General features: G+C 47.2%; 1 protein-coding gene across 3 annotated transcripts in view; it reads right to left on the bottom strand.

Moving 5' to 3' along the window:
* Positions 1-5,205: 5,205 nt before the first annotated feature.
* ugcg (UDP-glucose ceramide glucosyltransferase) overlaps positions 5,206-21,021 on the bottom strand; it is a 56,234-nt gene continuing 40,418 nt past the window's right edge. For all 3 annotated transcript variants that reach the window (XM_038804163.1, XM_038804161.1, XM_038804162.1), the window contains exons 6-9: positions 14,121-14,299; positions 12,898-12,984; positions 10,450-10,639; positions 5,206-8,406 (exon numbers count right to left, since the gene is read on the bottom strand). In XM_038804163.1, coding sequence (XP_038660091.1) covers positions 8,236-8,406; positions 10,450-10,639; positions 12,898-12,984; positions 14,121-14,299 — 627 coding nt within the window. In that variant the 3' untranslated portion in view covers positions 5,206-8,235. The remainder of the gene's footprint in view (positions 8,407-10,449; positions 10,640-12,897; positions 12,985-14,120; positions 14,300-21,021) is intronic.

Below are 21,021 nucleotides of genomic sequence, written 5' to 3'. Positions count from 1 at the left end.
GGCCCCTATGGTCCGAATTTTGCGCGAATGAAGAGACAGGTCCTGGCAGCATAGGACAGACTTGGTAGGACAGCCTGACCGAGATCCATAAAAAGAGTTTAGCTAAGGTTCGTAAGCCGATGGCAATCGTGTCCTGTCTGGCACAATTGCGAGGCACAGAGGAGGTCGTGACGACGCTCCGCAAGCAGCTAGAGGAGAAGGAGAAAAGTAGAGAGGGAGATTTAAGTGAAAGCGAGAGATTAAATGTACAGCTCCGGGAGCAGATGATGTCAAGAGGGCACATCAATCCTGTCTTGCCCACCTTAGCAGCTTCCAAATCCAGTACAATAAGGCCTACCAGGACACACAGCGTTCTGTAATGGTAAGAGAAGAAACAGAGAATCAGGTACAACAGTTAAAGAAACAGTGCGATGATCTAAAGGCAGCCCTCCGAGCACTCCACAGTTCCACCACGGAACAGAGGCAGAGTTCGGTAGATCATGCCAAATGAAGGCAGCAAATTGCAAAGTTGCAATCCCTGCTTTCAGTTCAAAATAGGTTTAGAGACACCTTTGACCCACAGCTAGACCAGGAAGATGGCCCCGATTGGCAGGAACTCAGTGAAACGGCCCAACGGTACTCAAGTGAGACCGAGAATCAAAATAGAGCTCCCCAGACCCTGAAAGAAAAGCACCCACACCACCGACTGCACAGGCAGCACCCAACCCCAATGAACCCCATCACCACGCAGCACAGGGTTACCACGGAAGGCCAACCCGATTTTCTGTTTACCATAACATTAACGATCAGCCAGTTACGAGATGCCCGCGAGAAGATAGATACGTTCCACCCCACATCGGACTCACACCACTTTTTTGAGTTAGTGAAACAACAAACCCTGATGTATGGTTTAGACGAGCCGGAGCAAGTTAAGCTCATAGTTATGTGCTTAGATCCCTCAGTTAGTTCAGCCCTTCCTGACCCACAAAATGTAGGAGGAGGTAACCTCCAAGAAATGAAAACGGCCATTTTAGAAGCCATAGGATATAATAGAGGAGACCCGGTAGACGGACTCAACCGGTGCAGGCAGAGAAAGGGAGAGCATCCAATAGCGTTCGCTGGATGCCTTTGGATCCATTTCACTGCTGTATTTGGTGAGTTAGCCCGCGCCCGTTTATCAGCAGACAATACGGCCAAACGGACCCGTACATTAGTATCCCACACCACAGAGGCAGGACAGAAGGCTTGCGCCAGTTACGACCCCTCAGGCCCACCACATGCAATGAAGTGTGGGTTCTGAAATCATTGTCCAGAGCTTGGGAACAGTCTGTACAGAAAAAGACAGAGCATGAGAGAGTAGACGCCACAATGAATCCAGTAAGTACACACCAAGATCCCGCATGGGTAAATGAAGGCAGAGGTACAGCGCAGCACCCCAAGACACAAGAATGCTATAACTATGGACAGAAAGGACATTATGCCCAAAGCAGCAAAGGAATCAGCACCCAAACAGCAGAGCTGCGCAGATCTACAAGGGTGTCAAGGGTTGTGTGAGGTAGACAGGAAAGTGGAGTTAAGGCCACAATCAGATGAGCCATGATCTAATCTTTTTTTAAATAAATTTAGCGTACCAATTAAGGGGCAATTTAGAGTGTTCAATCTACCCATGCTGCACATCTTTGGGTTGTGGGGGTGAAACTCACGCAGACACGGGGAGAATGTGCAAACTCCACACGGACAGTGAATGATATTTGGTATTAAGCAAAGGTTCCACATTGCCTATCACCCGCAGCCCAGCGGCATTGTGGAGCGCATGAATCGGACACTAAAGGCCACACTTAGAAAAATGGTGCAGCAGCACAACACGACATGGGACACAGTGCTTCCATTCGCACTGATGTTTATTAGGAAGGCAGTGTCGAGCTCTACAGGATATCCCCCTCCCCCGCCCCCATACCCTCATGACCGGACGATCCATGAAGGGTACCGAATACATATTCGGACTTGATTTGGCCAGCCCCACAGTCACCGCCCTGACCCATGAGAACGCAGTCCATCACATGGTAGAAAATATTAAAGCAGCACAGCTCGCTGCGGCTGTTTGACTAGGCGCTAAACAAAAGCAAAGGCCTGCTTTGATAAGACAGTATAGTCGGACAGCAAGTAATGATCACTTTATACACCTCAGCTCATTCCTCTCCCCAAAATTTGCAGGACCCTTTTCAATCTCGGATAAAGTAAGTCCCTCGGTTTGTAAAATCGCGTATCCAAACGGAAAATCAGGATGGTTCCATGTAAATCAGCTTAAGGTTTATGGAATACAGTGCAGCCATTCGTACCACCTCTCATTGGCGATGGCAGACAATGACGACCCGCCCACTGACAACCCGATCCCCCCCTCACCCAGCAGCAGCAGCACGTCCACAGACACGACCTTGACCACACCCCCAGAATCAAATTTCACCCTGACGCTTGATTCGGTTGCTAGCGACAGCACAACTGAAGCCCGAGAGACCCAAACAAAGCTCCCACAAACCAGGTCCCAGAGACCCCGATATGCCCAGGCTCTTTGAAACAATTTATTTGCCCACACTGGAACCTGACCCACCACCCAACGATAGGGACAGCCCCCTTGCAACCTCCCTACGGAACATGAAGCACTGGGACCGTGACAATTCCTGTCGCCTGACAAGGAATGACAAAATGGACCCCACATGGGCACACGCCCGTAAACTCCATGAACGAGTTTGGCACCCGGGAGATGGTGACAACTGAATCTGACTCCCACCACGGTAACCCCTTCGGAAATCTTTTTGGAATGGAACCTTGAGGTGTCCAGATGATGAGTCAGGAATCGATCGAGATTTATGGTGTCCTGTACTCTGATGGAACTGCCCACTTTTAGGTTTAGTTTGTGTTTAAATGCTGTTTGTTCCCTTTTGTACAATTTTATGTGTCGTCCTCACGGACACTTTCTTGATGCAGTCATAATTACTCTTCTGACGCCTGTCTGGAACCCATATAGTTACAAATTTTTACCGCTCTTGGAAGGTCACTCAGGCAGTGGAGTAACGGCACTGTTTCCACCCTGCCGGAGGACCTCCTATACATTTGGTCAGCCAAGCTCGGGTTGTGGAGCAACAGCACTGGTCATCGCCCTACTCGGGGATCCCACCCATTCTTGCCCTGCCGCGGATCATACACACCACCCCATTCAGATACTTGTTTTCAAAACTCTTTTGCTGTTCTTTTCTCAGTCCTGTGGTTTAAAGAATGCTTTTTGCCACAACTTTTGCCCTTTCCAGCAACCCTTCGGTTGCTATCCCCCACATACTATTTACATGTCAGAAACACTTGGTTAGAAAAACAAGTTTGCCGAGGATGGACAAATTGTTCGCCCACTCAGCCCATCGACTGCAGGCTGAGAGAGTGCTCGCATTGTGACAGAATTTTTTTTCGGATGTCTTGTCTCCGCAAATGGTTGTTTTAAAAAAAATGAGGGAGTCACATATGGTGACAATTCAAATGGGACATTGACGTTAAGAAACAGACAGAGATGAGATATTAAACAAGATTATAACAGACACTATGCTTGTTCCCCATGGAAGATATGAAGATACTCTATGGTGAAGGAAAACATGAACAAAATGAAGACGACCCTGATGATTGGCATCATGGTGGTCGCTGGAACAGTCCAGTTGCACGCATCCACATCCCCACATCCCTCACCACACAAGCCCTGAACACGACTACCCAACACAACATACCCAGCCCGGACAGTACACCACACATAGACCCAGCCACCGATACACGCACATGGTGTGAGAATCTCGTTAAATGGTATTCCGTCATACACAGTGGAAGCCTTACTAGTGATGACAATTAGATTGCGAAAATGGAGGAGAGCCTCCCGCCCTCCAGTATACACCTTTAGAGCCCCTTTCTTCAGACTCCAGCAAATCCCACACTCTTTCTGAACCTTCCTCTTTAATAACTTTTGCGGTCATTGTTTTGTTAATGAAACTTATTTTTTCTGTGTATGATGTTAGTGATAGGAAGAAATGGGATCCTATCTGATTTTTGTATTGTAAGACAAGTTCTTTTAAATAGCAATTTTATTGAATGTTAAATGGCCCCATAGAAATTCTTAGATACGTGTTGTTTCAGGAAAATTAGGTGAATGTTTTGGACCCATCGGACAGAGTAGAGTAGAACCTGTCCTTGGTTAAGGGTACCTGGCGTTTCGGACAACAAAGACAACCCAGTATTGTGCTCCTTCACGCTTCGTGTTGAGGATCGAGTGTAGCCAGCTGGGGTGGCCACTTCCAACTAGGTGCAGAGAAACTCGCAAAGCCTAGCAGGTAAAATGGACAAGCCAAGACTCAGAGCCTGAAATGCATATTTGTCAGCAAGAAGTCCAGACGGTATTGAAACTTCGTCCAATTAGCATTTTAATGGGGCCGATTAGCATTTGATGGCCAACCAGGACAGTGCCAGACATTTCGGCACCACTCCGTCCAAGGGAAACGCAAACAACGGGGTCAGTGACCGCTTGGGACACGCCCAGCCATCCAGATCCCCACCCATTTACTGGCTAAGGAATCGGAGTGATCAGGGATCACCCAATTAGTAAGGCCCAACGCCCTTAGTGTTGGGTGGGGTTACTGGGTTATTGGGATGGGGGAGGTGTTGACCTTGGGTAGGGTGCTCTTTCCAAGAGCCGGTGCAGACTCGATGGGCCGAATTGCCTCCTTCTGCACTGCAAATTCTATGATCTATGAGATGGACTGCCCAAAATTGTCAGATTTACTTAACTATTTTAAATCCTCCGCTGCCATGGTGGAAAACCCATCTCTTTTCTTTTTTAAATTTAGAGTACTCAATTCATTTTTTTCTAATTAATGGGAAATTTAGCATGGCCAATCCACCTACCCTGCACATCTTTGTGTTGTGGGGGGGGGGGGCAAAACTCACACGAACACTGGGAGAATGTGCAAACTCCACATGGAGCCAGGATCGAACCTGGCACCTCAGCACGGTGAGGCAGCAGTGCTAACCACTGCGCTGCCCTTGAAAACTCATCTCTTAAGCATTAATCCAGGCCTCTGGACGACTGGTTTAGGAACAGCCATTATGCTAACCCCCTCAAGAAGCTGATGAAGTTATTAGACACTCCTTGAGATTTTAATTATTTCATCCCAACAAAAAAATGCACAAAACAATTCATTGCCACTTGATTTTTTAATAACAATTAAAACATGAATGCCATACGTTATATTCTATACCACTTCATAAAGCAGTGACAAATAACTCATACAAAAAAACTATTCACATTACAACTGCATTCAAATCTGTTTTATTCTGTAAAAAGTTGAATGTACAATTGACATGTCTGAATATATAGTCTTCTGAAGCAAAATTTCACGATTTAAGCATTTAGTGGCAAAGCCTGGAACACAACACAAAGTTGACAATTAAATAAAGCACACTTGTGTTTCAGTGCCTGCCTCTGTACATGGCAAAGTCAGTGTCACTTCGCAGTCTCAGATTTAAACCAATTAGGGCAAAGCCGATACATTCTACATGACTGTAGTCATCGTGTATGCCCCTGGAACATACAATCTACATTAAGGCTCATTTTTAACACCAACAAAGCCCACAGAGAGGCACAATCACTGGGACCTGTTTAGCACAGGATTATTTTGACAACGGAAGATGCATCAGTGGAATTTTGCAACAGGCAGTAGGATCCCAGAATAAATCCTGTATACCCAATGACAATTAGTGCTGGCATATCTGTGTGCTTTGTATTTGTAACCAGCAAAAGTGCACAAATGGCTCAATAAAAGAAAGATATGAAAATCATGAGATCATGCTTTGGTGCCACTTCATTTTTAGTTAAGCTAGTTTCAGCTGTGCCATACACTGCTTTGTAACTAAACAGAAGTGATTCAATTTCAACCACTTTCATTTCTTTTAAATTCACAGCTGAAATGTCATGGAAAAAAACCAGCATTGCATCAGGCTGCAAGTCGAATTCTCATTTCAGCACTGGATGGCTAACGAAAATTCATAAATAAAATGAAAATGAGTTATAAAAAAATTCAGTACAAATAACAGATAATGGTAAACGGCAAAGCTCAAATGACAAAACCTTAAAATTGGTGGATCACAACTAGACAGTTTTCGATAACATAGGACTTCCTCAGGATTCACCCGATTCATGCCAATGGATGGGTGAAGTGAGATCATACACACAAAATGTTATGCTTGAGCAGTGCAAAAGGTTATACCGAGAAACCCTCCAAACCAATTAAATTTTACCACAGGGGTAAAATGTCAAAATAAAATGAGGGAAGTGGCTCAACCAGTAGTGTAAAGAATGGCAGATAATTTTCTGAAACTTTCCAATTTCAATCCAAATATTCTATGAATGGTCAACTGTAAACGTTCTTGTGAAAGTGTCAATGAATTTAAAACAATTTACAAAAGATGCATCAACGGCAATATTATAAGCCAAGATCGGTCTGGACACAAGGTGAACCAGATTGTCTGAGCTTAAAGTGCATCATTCACCACCACGCAATTTGGGGGGGAAAAAAAAAAATCATTATTGCTTACACTATGGATTTGACTGTCCAGCAGTGATTTTGAGAAAACCAACCATTTTTTTAATATAAAAAAGAACATTTTTAAGTCTAGGTGCTCGGTGTTGTTCAGAATGCAAACAATTTTACAAGTCACAGTTCATGAAATACACATTATGCCATTTCTAATGGCGACAAAAAAAAGACAAATGTTGCACAAGATTCAGGGCACAGAAAAACCCTTTCGGTCCCATCTCTATAGACCCAAGCATGCAAATAGAATTTTCAACCCCCTTTTAACAGATCCAGTTCACCACTCCAATTGGTTATAAATTGTGACAATGAGCTCACAAAATCCAGCACTTTTGAATACAAACATCAATACTTAGCGGGCGGGGCGGAGAGAGAGAGAGAGAGAGAGAGAGAGAGAGAGAGTGTAGAAAGTAGACTGCATGCATCAACAACTTCTGGCAAATTTATTGAATTTCCAATTGAATACCCAACTAGTCTCAATTAAAGAAGACTGGATCAAGATAGTAATACCGAAATAGAAACCATCTGAAGACACAGTTTGACAGTTTCTGAATTAATTGCAGCAGTCGTAATTATAACCCCATACGTGTCCTCCCACCTATTAAACATTATTCAGTAACGCTGAAGGACATATTAATATTTACAAGCTGTTGAACTTCACATCCTTATTTCCTAACACTGAAAGTTATAACTTCAGGATGCCCGATAATTTATAAAAAAAACACAGAAAATCCTGGAAACCCTCAGCAGGTCAGGCAACATCTGTGGAGGGAGAAGCAAAATTAACATTTCTGGTCAAGGACTGTTGCAGAGTTCAGATGGAAGTCTTCGACCTGAAACATTCGCTCCTTCTCGCTCCACAGATGTTGCCAGGCCAGTCGAGTCTTTCCAACATGTTCCGTTGGTATTTCAGATTTCCAGCATCCGCAGTATTTTGCTTTTGTATGAGAATGTCCCATTTTGCTTTGTCTTGAAATGTTTGAATTATCATCCACTTGGAAGAGATAGCCAAGAGCAGCTTCGATCCTTTTGTTTGAAAGGCTACTCAAGCTGTTCAAACGGCAACCGAAAACAGAACTAAAAGCTAATACACATGCAGTGATTAATATTAAAGTTGTTCCAGGAGATTGCAGATAATAAAACTACCAAACTTAAGCCTACTTTTGGTCATTACTACCGGAGGCCAAAAAAATTGCCCGTTTGTCACCCTCATTATTGAAGTATTATTTTTTAATTGTTTGCACTGGAGGAGTAACAGTTATCAATCAGATGCTTTTATTCCTTTTGTAAGTGGCGCCATACTGCTGGATTGCCAGAATATCCAAACATAATGTTTAAAGGAACAGCACACCTTGCATCTGGTTTTAAAAACTATTAACGAGGTTAAAATATATTTAAAAAAAATAAATTTCTAACCCACCCCTTTGCACAGAGGGATCGAAAAACATGTTTTTTTGGCCTCATTTATTCATTTTCTGCAAGTTTATTTTATTTCAGCTGCAAGTGCCAGGCAAATAAATTAACTCAATACGAGGACACACGAATAAAAACTATTGAAGGTAGAACAATTTAAAAGTCTTTGTACAAACATCATACATAATACTTTTCTTCATTTATACAGTCAGGGCTGGGGTGTTCATACATCAATGATTTCTTCAGCTGTGCCACCACAACGCAGTCTGTACCGACCTGTCCGCCACCGTATAGTGGGATCCCAGAGGGCGGACAAGAATATGTATATTGTCATGGATTCTCTGATAAACCAAGCCACTGCGTAATCAAGTTTTGAGAAACACAGTGGTCCACCCTGAATTGAGTTGGGGGAAAGAGGGAAACAAAATCATTAACATTGATTATCAATCATAGGTTATTGCAGCAATATAGGTTAATTAATTGCACTAACAGGCTTATAAATCAAATATAACTAGAAGCAAGTTGCAAAGTTAAGAGTTATTGGTACATAAATTCAAAAAAATAAAACCATGCAGATCTCAGCTTCTTTATTTCTATCTAAAGGCCTTTAGGGCTGAGCAGACATCATTAAAAGAAATGTCAAGGGACTGTTTCTTAGATACATACCATAGTGAGCTTGCCAACACACATTTCAGTCAGTATTGCAAAAAGATTATCTAGCCATTTATCTCAGTTGCGGGATCTTGCTGTGGACAAACTGGCTGGCATGTTTCCCTACATTACAACAGTTCCTACACTTCAAAGAATAGTTTACTGGCTTTGAAACATTCCAAGCTTTTAAAAGGTGCTAATTAGATAAATCCAAAGTCTTTCTTTTCTTTCATCAGTTTTAGCTGTATGCACTCTGCAGTAATTGAAGTGCCTGGTAACTAAATGCACACAACCCAGCAAGGAACTGGTTTAGAATTTAGTTACTTGACTTTTAAAGTTTTCTGCGCTACTCTATCACTCCAAGCAACTTGGATAAGTTGGAGATCAATTCAAAGACGAGACTAGTGAGCACACAACTAACAAATGAACAGCACAGATATATGTGAGCGTGCAAGTGTGAACCGCAACGCCAGTTTTACAGATAAGCAGGGCAGCAAGTTGAAAACACATTCCTTTATGCTTTTGGAACGCTGAAAAGTTTCAAGTTCCGCAAGGAGGTTTTCTAATTTGACCAGTTTTATCTGTTCTATATCTGAACCGGTTTCAGACCGAATTGTCTGAAACGATTCAAAACTATATTGCTTGACAGACGATTACAGAAAAAGTGTACAAGCCTCGTTCGCCATCCACCTTCCAACTAGATATACAGAGCTGAGTTAGTGCAGGAGAATGCCAATGGATTTGCTCATTAAGGTGACGTTATTTTGGATGGTTCAGCGCAATGGTCAGGTTTTGGTTTGTCGGAAAGGAAGAGTTCAAGCTTTCCACTTTGGGCATGGGGAAAGCCATCAGAAGTGAGCTACAAACACAAGTGACATCTCCCGCCAAATCACCTCAGCAACTCAAAAAATTAAAAAGTACTCAAAGATAAATTGCCACCATTATACTGAAGATATCTCTGTACTTACAGCCCCCCCCCCCCCCCCAATGTTTAGATGTTTTGTACGATTAACCCTAACCATAGTTTGGTTCATATTAAATATCTATGGAAACTGCAGAGGTTCTTTTTCTTTCCCTGAGATTTTCTGGTTTGCTCCTACCCCAGATGCACTAGCTCCATCGATAGCTGCATCAGGTTGAACTTGGATAGTCAAAAGAGTGAATAACGGGCTATTGAAATGAAGAGGCCATCGCAAACAAGTCCAAGGAAGGCAGCTGGCGAAACATAATCTGGAGCATTGATCCTGGATAGTTTTCTCTTCCCCACTCCCAATCATAATGGGAAGACCTATAAGCATAATGCTGCCTTAAAATGAGAAACTTGTAATTGCTGACCGATGACTAATCAAGCATTTGGATTTGGTGCAATTAGTTTTCTGAAGATTTTGTTGCATTGAATATAGAAATGTTACATGATTCATCAGAAGTGTCTCTGCTGCCAGGAGGTGGAGGTAAGTTGCAAGTTTCCACCCATTTGTCATAAGGAAGATTGTGATGGGTGCGATGATTGTAACTAAGTGTTCAGATCACTTTTCTGCCTATCCAGGTTTTGTGTTTGTAATAAGCAGTTTCAAAAGCAACATCGGTAGAGGCATCAGAACAGATTGCTAATGACAACATGTGGGGATAGAGTTCACATTGTAAAGAAAGTAAATGCATAGTTAAAGAGACTAATTCAACAAAAACAAACAGCTTGAAACTATTGTACTACACCCGCAATGCTTGAAATACTACACTTGGTTTACCATGACTGACGTATCATTATGAGTCAGCCTTTTGCACGTACCTGGACTCCTCTGAGCTGGATGTAATCCGATATAAACCATGCCAAGCAGTGACACATAAAAAATACCATAATGTCCCATTTGAAGACATGGTGAGCAGCCCATCCAATTATCAAACTTGCAACAAAGCACTCAGAGATTGGTTCACATATAATTGTAGCAGGCAGCATGTTGATACGCAATTTTGACCACCTTAAACGATAAAGAAAAAGAAATTAAATGATAATTTGCAAAACAATTCATGTCACTGGTGCACTATTCTACTTGAGAGTGATACTCAGTGGATGGCACTCTAAGTTCAGAGTCAGATTCTTGTGGGTTATTGACACTCAGTGCAGGACCGAGGGTGTGCTGCACTGTTGAAGGTATTTTAAATGTGACATTAAACCAACGTCCCATCTGCCCCCTCAGGTGGACAAAAAAATATCCCAAGGCACTATTGCAAAGACAGGGAAGCAGCCCCTGGTGTCCTGGTCAATACTTAGATCACTCGTAGACGATATGATCATTTTCTCATTGCTGTATGTGGGACTGTGCTATTTGCAAATTAGCTGCTGCGTCTCGTTTGTTACAATAGTGAGTGTACTCCATAAGTATTTCACCGGCCAAAAAGCACATTGGTGCATTGAGGGGGTGAAGGACATTATACAAATGCAAGTCCTTCTTTTCAGTTCTACAACTGGAAGCTTTCATAGCATTACATAACTCCCCTCATGCTCTGAAAAGAAAACTTGTGTGTTGTTCCCCGGAATAGCAGGAAGTTCTCCAACTGTGTCTCATTCGTCCGCACACAAGCTGTCGGATCCTCGTATAGAAATATTACCCAAGCCACAAACTTAGGCCCAATCCCAAACTTCTCCAGCACCACAAACAGATAACTCAACTGTCAAATGCTTTCTCTGCATCCAGCGGCACCACCAGCCCTAACTCCCTGCCGTCTGCTGGAGAAAGCACCACATTCAGCAGCCACTGCACATTAGATGACAACTGCCTGTCCTTCAAAAACCCGTCTGATCCTCCCCCACACCTTCGGAAGACATCCCTCCAGCCTCACTGCCAGCACCTTCACCATTATCTTGGCATCCACACTCAGCAGAGGAATGGGCCTGTACGACCCACACTCTACCGGGTCCTTCTCCTTTTCCAGTAACTGAAATAGATGCCTGCCTCAGACTCCAGCAGCCCCCCTTCACCATCGCATCCTCAATCATCCACCGTCAGTGGCACCAACTTGTCCTTGATCTTTTTATAAAGCTCCACTGGGAAGCTATCCGGCCCCAGCACCTTACCTGACTGCATCTTCCCTACCGTTACCGTCTCCAACTCTAACGGCTCCTCTAACCCAGCCCTCTCCTCCTCTCCCATCTCCAGCCATTCCAAAAACTCCCTCATCCCCGACTCATCCTCTGGTGGCTGACTTATATAACCCCCTGTAAAAGTCCCCAAACACCCTGTTCACCTGCTCCGGAACCACCACCACCACCCCTCCTGTGTCATCCCGAATCCACACAATCTCCCTCGCCGCTGCCTGCCGGCGGAGCTGGTGCTAACAATCGTCCGGCCTTCTCGCCATACTCATTCATAACACCTCACGCTGAACCACCCAACCTTAGACAGAAGGTCAAACTTCATCTGCAACTCCTTCCTCCTCACCAATACCCCAGCTCCAGATCCTCCTCGTATCTTCCATCCACCGTCAAGATCTCCTCTATCAGCTGCTGCCGCTCTTCCCTATCCACCTTCTCTGTAAATGTGATGACCTCACCCCTCTCTACCGCCTTAAATGCCTCCCAAACCACCTATGACGAGACCTCCCCAGTTCAGCTCAACTCCACATACTCCTCAATCACACATCTTAGTGCAAACATTCAGGTCTGCCAACAAGCCCACATCCAGCCTCCATACTGGCCTCGGAGCCAGACCCTTCTCCAAGACCACATCCATCCAGTGCTGTGCATGATCTGATATCACGATCGGCAAGTACACCTGGCTCAGGCAGCCCTTCCTCAGCCTCTTCTGGTCCTTTATCCTCAGATGGATGTCCTGTAATGTCCACTTTCAGGCCTTTTAGAGGAGGGAAAACTCATCTTTTCACCGGTCCCCCTAATCCTCGCACGTTCCACGCCATCACTCTGACCGCCCCCCCCCCCCCCCCCCCCCCCCCCCCCCCCCCCGGCGCCATGACCGCCCTTCCAGGGCCCGCCTCGCAAGCTGGACCAGCCCTGACCCTAGTCATTGCCCCCTTCCCAGCAATCCCATTACCACTTTCTCTTGAAAATACCTGACCGAACTTGGGATATTTTCTATGTTAACGGTGATATATTAAAGCAAGCTGTTGCTCTAGTAACTGCACAAAGGTTGAAAAGCGGCACAGAGGAATGGCCGTAAATTCTTTGACAGCAATTAAGATACTAAATAGCCCAGACTTTAACCAGCTGTAAATGCCTCACCTGATCATTCGTGACTGGAACAGAGAAATGGAATAGCTGCCAGAATTCTGCATTGCTACTTGACTTGCCATAGCAAATTTCCATCCCCTAAAATTAAAATCAACATAATTAATCATGTTCAAATCACATCTCTGAAACGTTTCAAGAGCTTTTTTTATTTTTGAGCAAAGTAATGCCAGCCACATTGTGCTAGGCTGCTCATTATTACAAGCAGTTGCACCACAATTAGAATCCATCTACCCCCAAAGTATATACCCACTGGTAGCTGCAAAAGTTTCCACTGCCAAGTAGGTATAGAAAAGGCGAAGAAAAGAGTAAACTTATTCTGGATTTCAGAGGAGTGATAAATTTATCACGGTCACATTCTAAACAACATGAACATTGGGTATTGCCTTATTAGGTAATCTTTAGGAAGAATATATTCACATTGGGAGGAATGCCACAGATTTTGATATGTTTAGGAATTTGGAAAGATTGACCAGATAGATTAAGAAACATTTCTCTCGAAGAGGGCAAGCCTAGAACATGGAGACATAAATTCAGAGCCAAACCGTTCCGAAGAAAGTAAAAGTGGTAGAAGTGTAAAATGCTCCCACAAAATGTGGTGGATGCTAGCTCAATTAATAATTTTAATGCGATTGATAAAATCCAGGGCAGCACGGCGGCACAGTGGTTAGCACTGCTGCCTCACAGCGCCGAGGTCCCAGGGTCAATCCCGGCTCTGGGTCACGGTCCGTGTGGAGTTTGCACATTCTCCCAGTGATTGCGTGGGTTTCGCCCCCACAGCCCAAAGATGTGCACGGTAGGTGGATTGGCCACGCTAAACTGCCCCTTAATTGGAGAAAATGAATTGGGCACTCTAAATTTATTTAAAAAAAAAAGAATTTGCTATCCAAGGATATGGATCCGAGGTGCGCAAATGGAGTAAGGATTGACCAGTGGGACAGGCCATTCCAGGATTACTCTGGATTACCCCTGTTGAAACTGGGCTGTACCAGGAGAAATACACTGAAGAATCTGCACCCCACCGTACTGAATCTTGATTCTTCAATTAGCCAATAGTGCTACAAAAAAAAAAATTCCATCGAAAACTAATTCAGTCCAAAAATAGTCGGGGTCAGAATAGTTAAATGTCAGAAATAGTTGATAACTAAAGGTTAAGTTCTACAATGTACTTTCATTGCACTTGAGGTTCGTGTACTCATGAATTGCCAAATGCTTACCTGTCTGCTATAGCTTTGGACATAAAATAGTCTTCAGCAATGTATTGAGCGAAAGCAATAAGTCCCCCAGCTTGATCCAATACATCTTTTCTCATCAGACATGACATTCCCGTTACACATTTGAAGCCAGTCACATTGGCTGATAGATATGACCTTGGGTGTGATGTGCCGAAGTACACCTACAAAGCAATGAGGGTGCAGTTTAGAAACATATGGTTCCCTATAAATTCCGTCAAGTTTCCAAAACTGGGTTATGTTTTATATATGTTAAAAGGCACTACAACACCTTTGACACAACTGAGAAGTATACTAAAAGTGCTTTAAAAAAGGCATCAGACACAGAAGGTCAAATGTGTCCCACAAAACGTACTCAGCCAGTTCACGGGAATATCCATCCGCATGAATACAATGCTATCGCATTCAATGATGAAAATTACACCAATCAGGAAGAGATACAGATTCCTTAAAACTAGTTTATGCAAAGTGTTTAATGAATTGGTATCTGTCTTTGGTAACAACAATAAACAGGATCCTGCGCCCCATTTTCTGTCACTGAGGTCACATTACTGCCAACAACCCAGCACCCAATATCGATCCTGATAAATCAGATCTCTCCTCCTGGGTTCAATTTCAATTTTTCTGTTAAGTTTTAAATGGGGGATAAACAAGGAAAAATACATTTTTATCAAAACTTTTGCTTTGTCATTTTGACATAAAATATTTTTAACATTGTATTAAATGAAAGCAGTTGTGAGTATTTTGGAAAAGGTTGCTGCTTCTAATTCATGAGGGCTGTTCCATAAGAGTTAGCATTTATGGGGACTTCCGGTGGCGGCCATGGTGGAGTAGGCAGCACATTTGACAGCTCCCGCCTGTGACGTTTGGACCTTTTTCTCCTGGATTTTATTGGATAAATCGGTGAAGAGTGAGACAGTGAGGAGAAATCCCCCTCCACTGTATGGAGAATTGGAGCAGAAGTGGCCGTGTGAGAAGACAAAGTCCTACAAAGGAAAACGCGAGCCGAGCTGGCAACGCGGGAAAGCATGGCGGAGAAGCAGGGCCGCGGGGAGACGGCACAGTGGTCGACGGAGCAGCTGAAGTTTTTTTGAAGATTGCTTCGCCAAGCTTGAGGAAAGCTGGACCCGATCAAGGCTTCGATTGATCAAGTTGTGCAGAATCAAGAAACCTACAGATGTGCGATCCAGGAGGTGGAGGAAAAGGTGTCCGAGTACGGGGAATACATAACCGTATGGAGACCAAAGTGGAGATGATGAATGACCGCCAGAAAAGAATGCAGGAGAAGCTGGAGGACCTGGAAAACAGGTCCAGGAGGCAGAATCTGAGAATCGTCGGCCTCCCTGAAGGCAATGAGGCATCAGATGCAAGGGCCTTTGTGACGAACATGCAGGAGAGGTTGATGGGGGCTGAGGTGTTCCCTTGGCCCCTGGAAGTTGATAGAGCGTAGAGCCCTCGCGAAGAAGCCCCGAGCGAACGAGCCGCCGAGGGCGATGGTGGTACGTTTACACCGTTTCCTGGACAAGGAGCACGTTCTGCGGTGGGCCAAGAAAGAACGGAGCAGCAAGTGGGAGAATTGTGAGCTGTGCTTTTATCAAGACCTGGGCGCGGATTTGGCCAAGAGGCGAGCTGGGTTTAATCGGGCAAAAACGGCCCTCTTTAAGGAGGTGAACTTCAGGATGTTGTACCTAGCCCGTCTGTGGGTCACATGAGGAACGGGATTTTTACTTCGAAACACCAGACGACGTATGGACATTCATCACGGAAAAAAGACTGGAGGTGAACTAAAGACATTGAATCCTTGGAGAGTATTGTAGTGGTGATTTGCTGAAAATCACTTTTCTGCTAGTTTGAATAAGTAGTGTTATGTGCAATATGGGGCTGTTTTGATGGCTAAAATTAACTTTGTCTTACTGAGAGCTGGTTGGAGGGCAGGGGGGTTTCTGTGATTGTTTTTCCACTGTTTTTCCTGCTGTTTGTTTCGTGGGGAATGTGATGCTTTGAATATGTTTGTCCGGGGTGTAAGCTGGACTTTGAGATGGGGGGTTGGGTTTCCAGTGCTGTTACCAGGGAGGGAGGGAGCGGGGGAGCCGCTTTGCTGACAGGGGAGGAACTGTTACTAGGGGACAAATGAGGTCGGGGACAGCAAATGCCCGAGGGGGGGCTCAAGGAGGCTGGGGGCTCGAGCTGGAGCTTGCCTAAAAAGGGTGATGGCTAGTCGGGGGGGGGTGCGGGTGGTACTCGTAAACGTACATGCTCTGAATTTGGACGATGTGGAATTCATGAGGCGGGGGTTAGGTAAGATCCCAGACTTAGAGTCATATAACCTGATCATGGGGGGAGATTTTAATACAATCATTGATCCGGAATTGGACCGGTCAAAATCCAGGGCAGGGAGGGTGCCAGTCGCTGAAAAGGAATTGAAGGGGTTTATGGAACAGATGGGTGGAGTAGACCCATGGAGATTTGCACGGCCAAGGGCGAAGAAGTGTTCTTTTTTCTCCCATGTCCACAAGGTTTACTCTCGCATCGACTTTTTTGTTCTGAGCAGGGCTCCAATACCGGGGTGGTGGATACTGAGTACTCGGCAATCGCAGTGTCAGATCATGCCCCACATTGGGTGGACCTACGGGTTAGTTTGGAGAGGACAACTCCTGCTATGGAGGCTGGACGTGGGGTTGTAAGCAGACGAAGCGACCTGTGGGCGGGTGAACAAGTCCTTCCAGAACTACCTGGAAACAAATGATAAGGGGGAGGTATCTGCAGCAATGGTTTGGGAAGCTTTGAAGGCAGTGGTCAGAGGGGAATTAATCTCGATACGGGCCCACAGAGAAAAGGCAGAACGGGCTGAGAGGGATAGGTTCGTTGAGGAGATACTCCAGGTGGACAGGAGATACTCGGAGGCCCCGGACGTGGGGCTACTGAGGGAGCGGCGGAGGTAACAGGCGGAGTTTGGGCTGTTGACCACAGGGAAAGCAGTGGAATAGCCGAGGAAGGCAAGGGGGACAATTTAGGAGTATGGGGAAAAGGTAAGCAGAATGTTAGCGCACCAGCACAGAAGGGAGATAGGGGTAAAGAGTAGAGGTGGGAATACGGTCCTGGACCCAGTGGGGGTGAATGAGGTGTTTAAGGACTTTTACAGCAAATTATATGAGTTGGAACCCCCGGCTGGAGTGGAGGGGATGAGGCAATATCTGGATCAGTTGAGGTTCCAGAGGGTGGAGGAGGACCTGGTGGAAGGGCTGGGGCCCTAATTGAGATTGAGGAAATAATCAAGGGGCTGGAGGGCATGCAGTCGGGCAAGGCCCCGGGGCCAGATGGCTACCTGGTGGAATTCTATAAGAAGTTTTCAGAGATATTGAGCCAACTACTGGTGAGGACATTTAATGAACCAAGAGAGAAGGTCCTCCCCGCAACAATGTCGTAGGCCTCGATTTCATTGATCCGGAAAGGGGAGAAGGATCCAGAGCAATGCGGGTAATACAGGCCATTTTCTCTACCGAATGTGGACGTCAAACTGCTGACTAAGATACTGGCCACAAGGATAGAGGATTGTGTCCCGGGTGTGATAGGGGAAGACCAGACGGGATTTGTAAAGGCCAGGCAACCGGAGCACCGGGTCTCCCTTTACGCTTTGGGGCAGCACAAGTGGATAGCACTGTAGCTTCACAGCGCCAGGGACCCAGGTTCGATTTCCCGCTGGGTCACTGTCTGTGCGGAATCTGCACGTTCTCCCCGGGATTAAGGGTTATGGTGTTCGGGCCGGAATGTGGAGCTGAGTCCTCAAAAGATCAGCCATGAGTTCCGGTTGCGGTGATGCGGAGCTAAGCCGCACGTTCAGCAGCTCCCGCTACTAAAGGACTTTCGGGCCTATTTTAGGGCCCCAAACGGCGCTGTTTTGACGATTCCCGGTGGGGGAAGGTGTTTGGAGGAACATTCCCCGAAATTTATGGTGCTTACCCAGAGTGGGGCAAAGGAAAAGGCTGCAGAAGCTCCGCAGGAAAAGCGGGGGAAGGAGGACAAAATGGCGGCCGGTGGAGAACCCGAGGACTGGTGGAAGTGGGCGCAGGAGCAGCAAGCTGCTCTTCTGCGCTGTTTTGCGGAGCTGAAGGCTGAGTTGCTGGACTCCCTGAATGCGACTACCAACAGGCTGCTTGAGACCCAGGCGGCCCAGGGGGTGGCCATTCAGGAGTTGCAGCAGCAGGCCGCTGAGCGGGAGGAGTCCGTGGTCCTCGTGGGGAAGGTGGAGTTGCATGAGGCACTTCACAAAAGGTGGCAAGACCGCTTGGAGGAGCTGGCCATCCGCACGAGGCGAAAGAATTTGAGGATCCTGGGCCTGGCGGAGGGGCTGGAGGGGTCGGATCTTCTGTCTTATGTGACCACGATGCTGAGCTCGTTGATGGGAGCGGGGTCCTTCCATTTGCCCCTGGTGCTTGAGGGAGCCCACAGAGTGCTGGCCAGGAGGCCCAAGACAAAAGAACCCCCGCGGGTGGTGCTGGTGCGGTTCCATCGATTCAGCGACCGGGAGTGTGTGCTGCGCTGGGCCAAGGAAGAGAGGAGCAGCAAGTGGGAGAATTCGGTAGTGCGAATCTACCAGGACTGGAGTGCGGAGGTGGCCAAGCAGCGGGCCGGGTTTAACCAGATGAAGGCGGTGCTGCATGCCAAGCAGGTCAAATTTGGAATGCTGCAGCCTGCGCGTCTGTGGGTGACATATAAGGACCGGCACCACTACTTCGAGTCCCCGGAGAGCCTTTGTGCAGGCGGAGAAGCTGGACTCGAACTAGGGTCTGGGGGCTGCGGGGTCCGGTGCACTATGGTCGTTGCTGTTTTTGTAACTTTGACATGTGTTTTCTATGCTGGTTTCTTGCTCTGTTTCCGGGTGGGTCTGTTGGGTATGGTTTTGGGTTATGTGGGGAATGTTAGGGGGTTTTTAAAAAAATATTTTCTCTTCTGTACGGGGCTGGGGTGGAGCTGGAATTTGGGGAGCTGCGTCAGTAGGGTGGGGTGGGGCAGTGTGAAAGCGCAGGCTTTCCTCTGGTTTCCCGCGCTGCGGGGCAGGGGGGGTGGAGCTGGCGGTGGGGGCGTGGCCTCTACTGGTTTTTCCCCCGCGCTGAAGCGGTGCCGAGGAGGTGTGGCAGGAGGGGGGATGACCCCATGTCGGGAGGGGCCGGGTTTTGGCGGGAGTTGCCGGGGTCAGCAGAAGTCAGCTGACTCACGGAAGAACCATGGAGGGTGCGTCGCGGCTCGGAGGGGTCCTAGCCTTGGGGGGGGGGGGGGGGGGGGGGGGGGGGGGGGGGGGATACCGGATTGCTGCTGGAATGGCCAGGAAGGAGCTGGTGTGGGCCGGGGGGGGTAGAGGAGAGGCATTATCGTCATGGGGAACGGGTCGGGTGGGGTGTGCTGGCCTGGGGCGAACAGTCGATGAGCTATGGCTAGTCGGCGGGGGAGGGGGGCGGGGTGCCCTCTAATCCGGCTGATCACCTGGAACGTGAGGGGGCTGAATGGGCCAGTTAAGAGAACTAGGGTATTTTCTCATCTGAAGGGGCTGAAGGCGGATGTGGCTATGCTCCAGGAGACCCACTTGAAAGTGGCGGACCAGGTTCGGCTGAGGAAGGGGTGGGTCAGGATTAGACGCGAAGAACCGGGAGGTGGCTATTCTGGTGGGGAAGAGGGTGGCGTTTGAGGCGTCGGAGGTGGTGTCGGACAAGGAGGGCAGATATATTATGGTGAAGGGTAGGTTGCAGGGAGAGAAGGTGGTGCTGGTTAATGTATATGCCCCGAATTGGGATGATGCTGGCTTTATGAGGCGCATGTTGGGCCGCATTCCGGACCTGGAGGCAGGGGGCCTGATCATGGGGGGAGACTTTAACACAGTGCTGGATCCCCCACTGGACCGGTCCAGTTCAAGGACGGGTAGGAGACTGGCGGCGGCCAAGGTGCTGAGGGGGTTTATGGACCAGATGGGAGGGGTGGAACCCTGGAGGTTTGGGAGGCCGAGAGCACGGGAGTATTCCTTTTTCTCCCATGTACATAGGGTTTACTCCGAATAGATTTTTTCGTCCTGAGCAGGGGATTGATCCCGAAGGTGCAGGATGCCGAGTACTCGGCCATAGCAATTTCAGACCATGGCACTGGGTCGATCTGGAGACGGGGGAGGCGCGGGACCAGCGCCCGCTGTGGCGCCTGGATGTGGGGATGCTGGCTGATGAGGAGGTATGTAGGAGGGTCCGGGGAAGTATTGAGGGGTATCTTGAGACCAACGACACGGGGGAGGTCCGGGTTGGGATGGTCTGGGAGGCTCTGAAAGCAGTGATCCGGGGGGGGGGGAAGCTGATTTCCATCCTGGCCCATAGGGAAAGGAGGGAGAGGGAGAGACTGGTGGGGGGGCTCCTGGATGTGGATAGGAGGTACGCGGAGGATGGAGAGCTTCATGAACAGGCTACGTTTCCCAAAGGTGCAAGAGGAGCTGATGGAGGGGCTGGGGGCGCCGATAGAGTTGGAGGAGCTAGTCAGGGGGATTGGTCAAATGCAGTCAGGTAAGGCGCCGGGGCCGGATGGGTTCCCAGTTGAATTTTATAAAAAGTATGCGGATCTGGTGGGCCCCCTGTTGGTGCGAGCTTTCAATGAGGCATGGGAGGGGGGGGGGGGGCTTTGCCCCCGACGATGTCACGGGCGCTGATCTCTCTGATCCTGAAGCGGGATAAGGACCCCTTGCAGTGTGGATCATACAGGCCAATCTCGCTCCTCAATGTTGACGCTAAATTGCTGGCGAAGATCCTGGCCACCGGGATAGAGGACTGTGTGCCAGGGGTGATACACTAGGATTAGACAGGATTTGTCAAGGGAAGGCAGCTCAACACAAATGTGCGGAGATTGTTAAATGTTA

Source organism: Scyliorhinus canicula, chromosome 8, assembly GCF_902713615.1.
Source record: "Scyliorhinus canicula chromosome 8, sScyCan1.1, whole genome shotgun sequence".
Lineage (NCBI taxonomy): Eukaryota > Metazoa > Chordata > Chondrichthyes > Carcharhiniformes > Scyliorhinidae > Scyliorhinus > Scyliorhinus canicula.
Note: the sequence above shows the minus strand (reverse complement) of the source record. Positions and strands in the feature narration are given on the sequence as shown.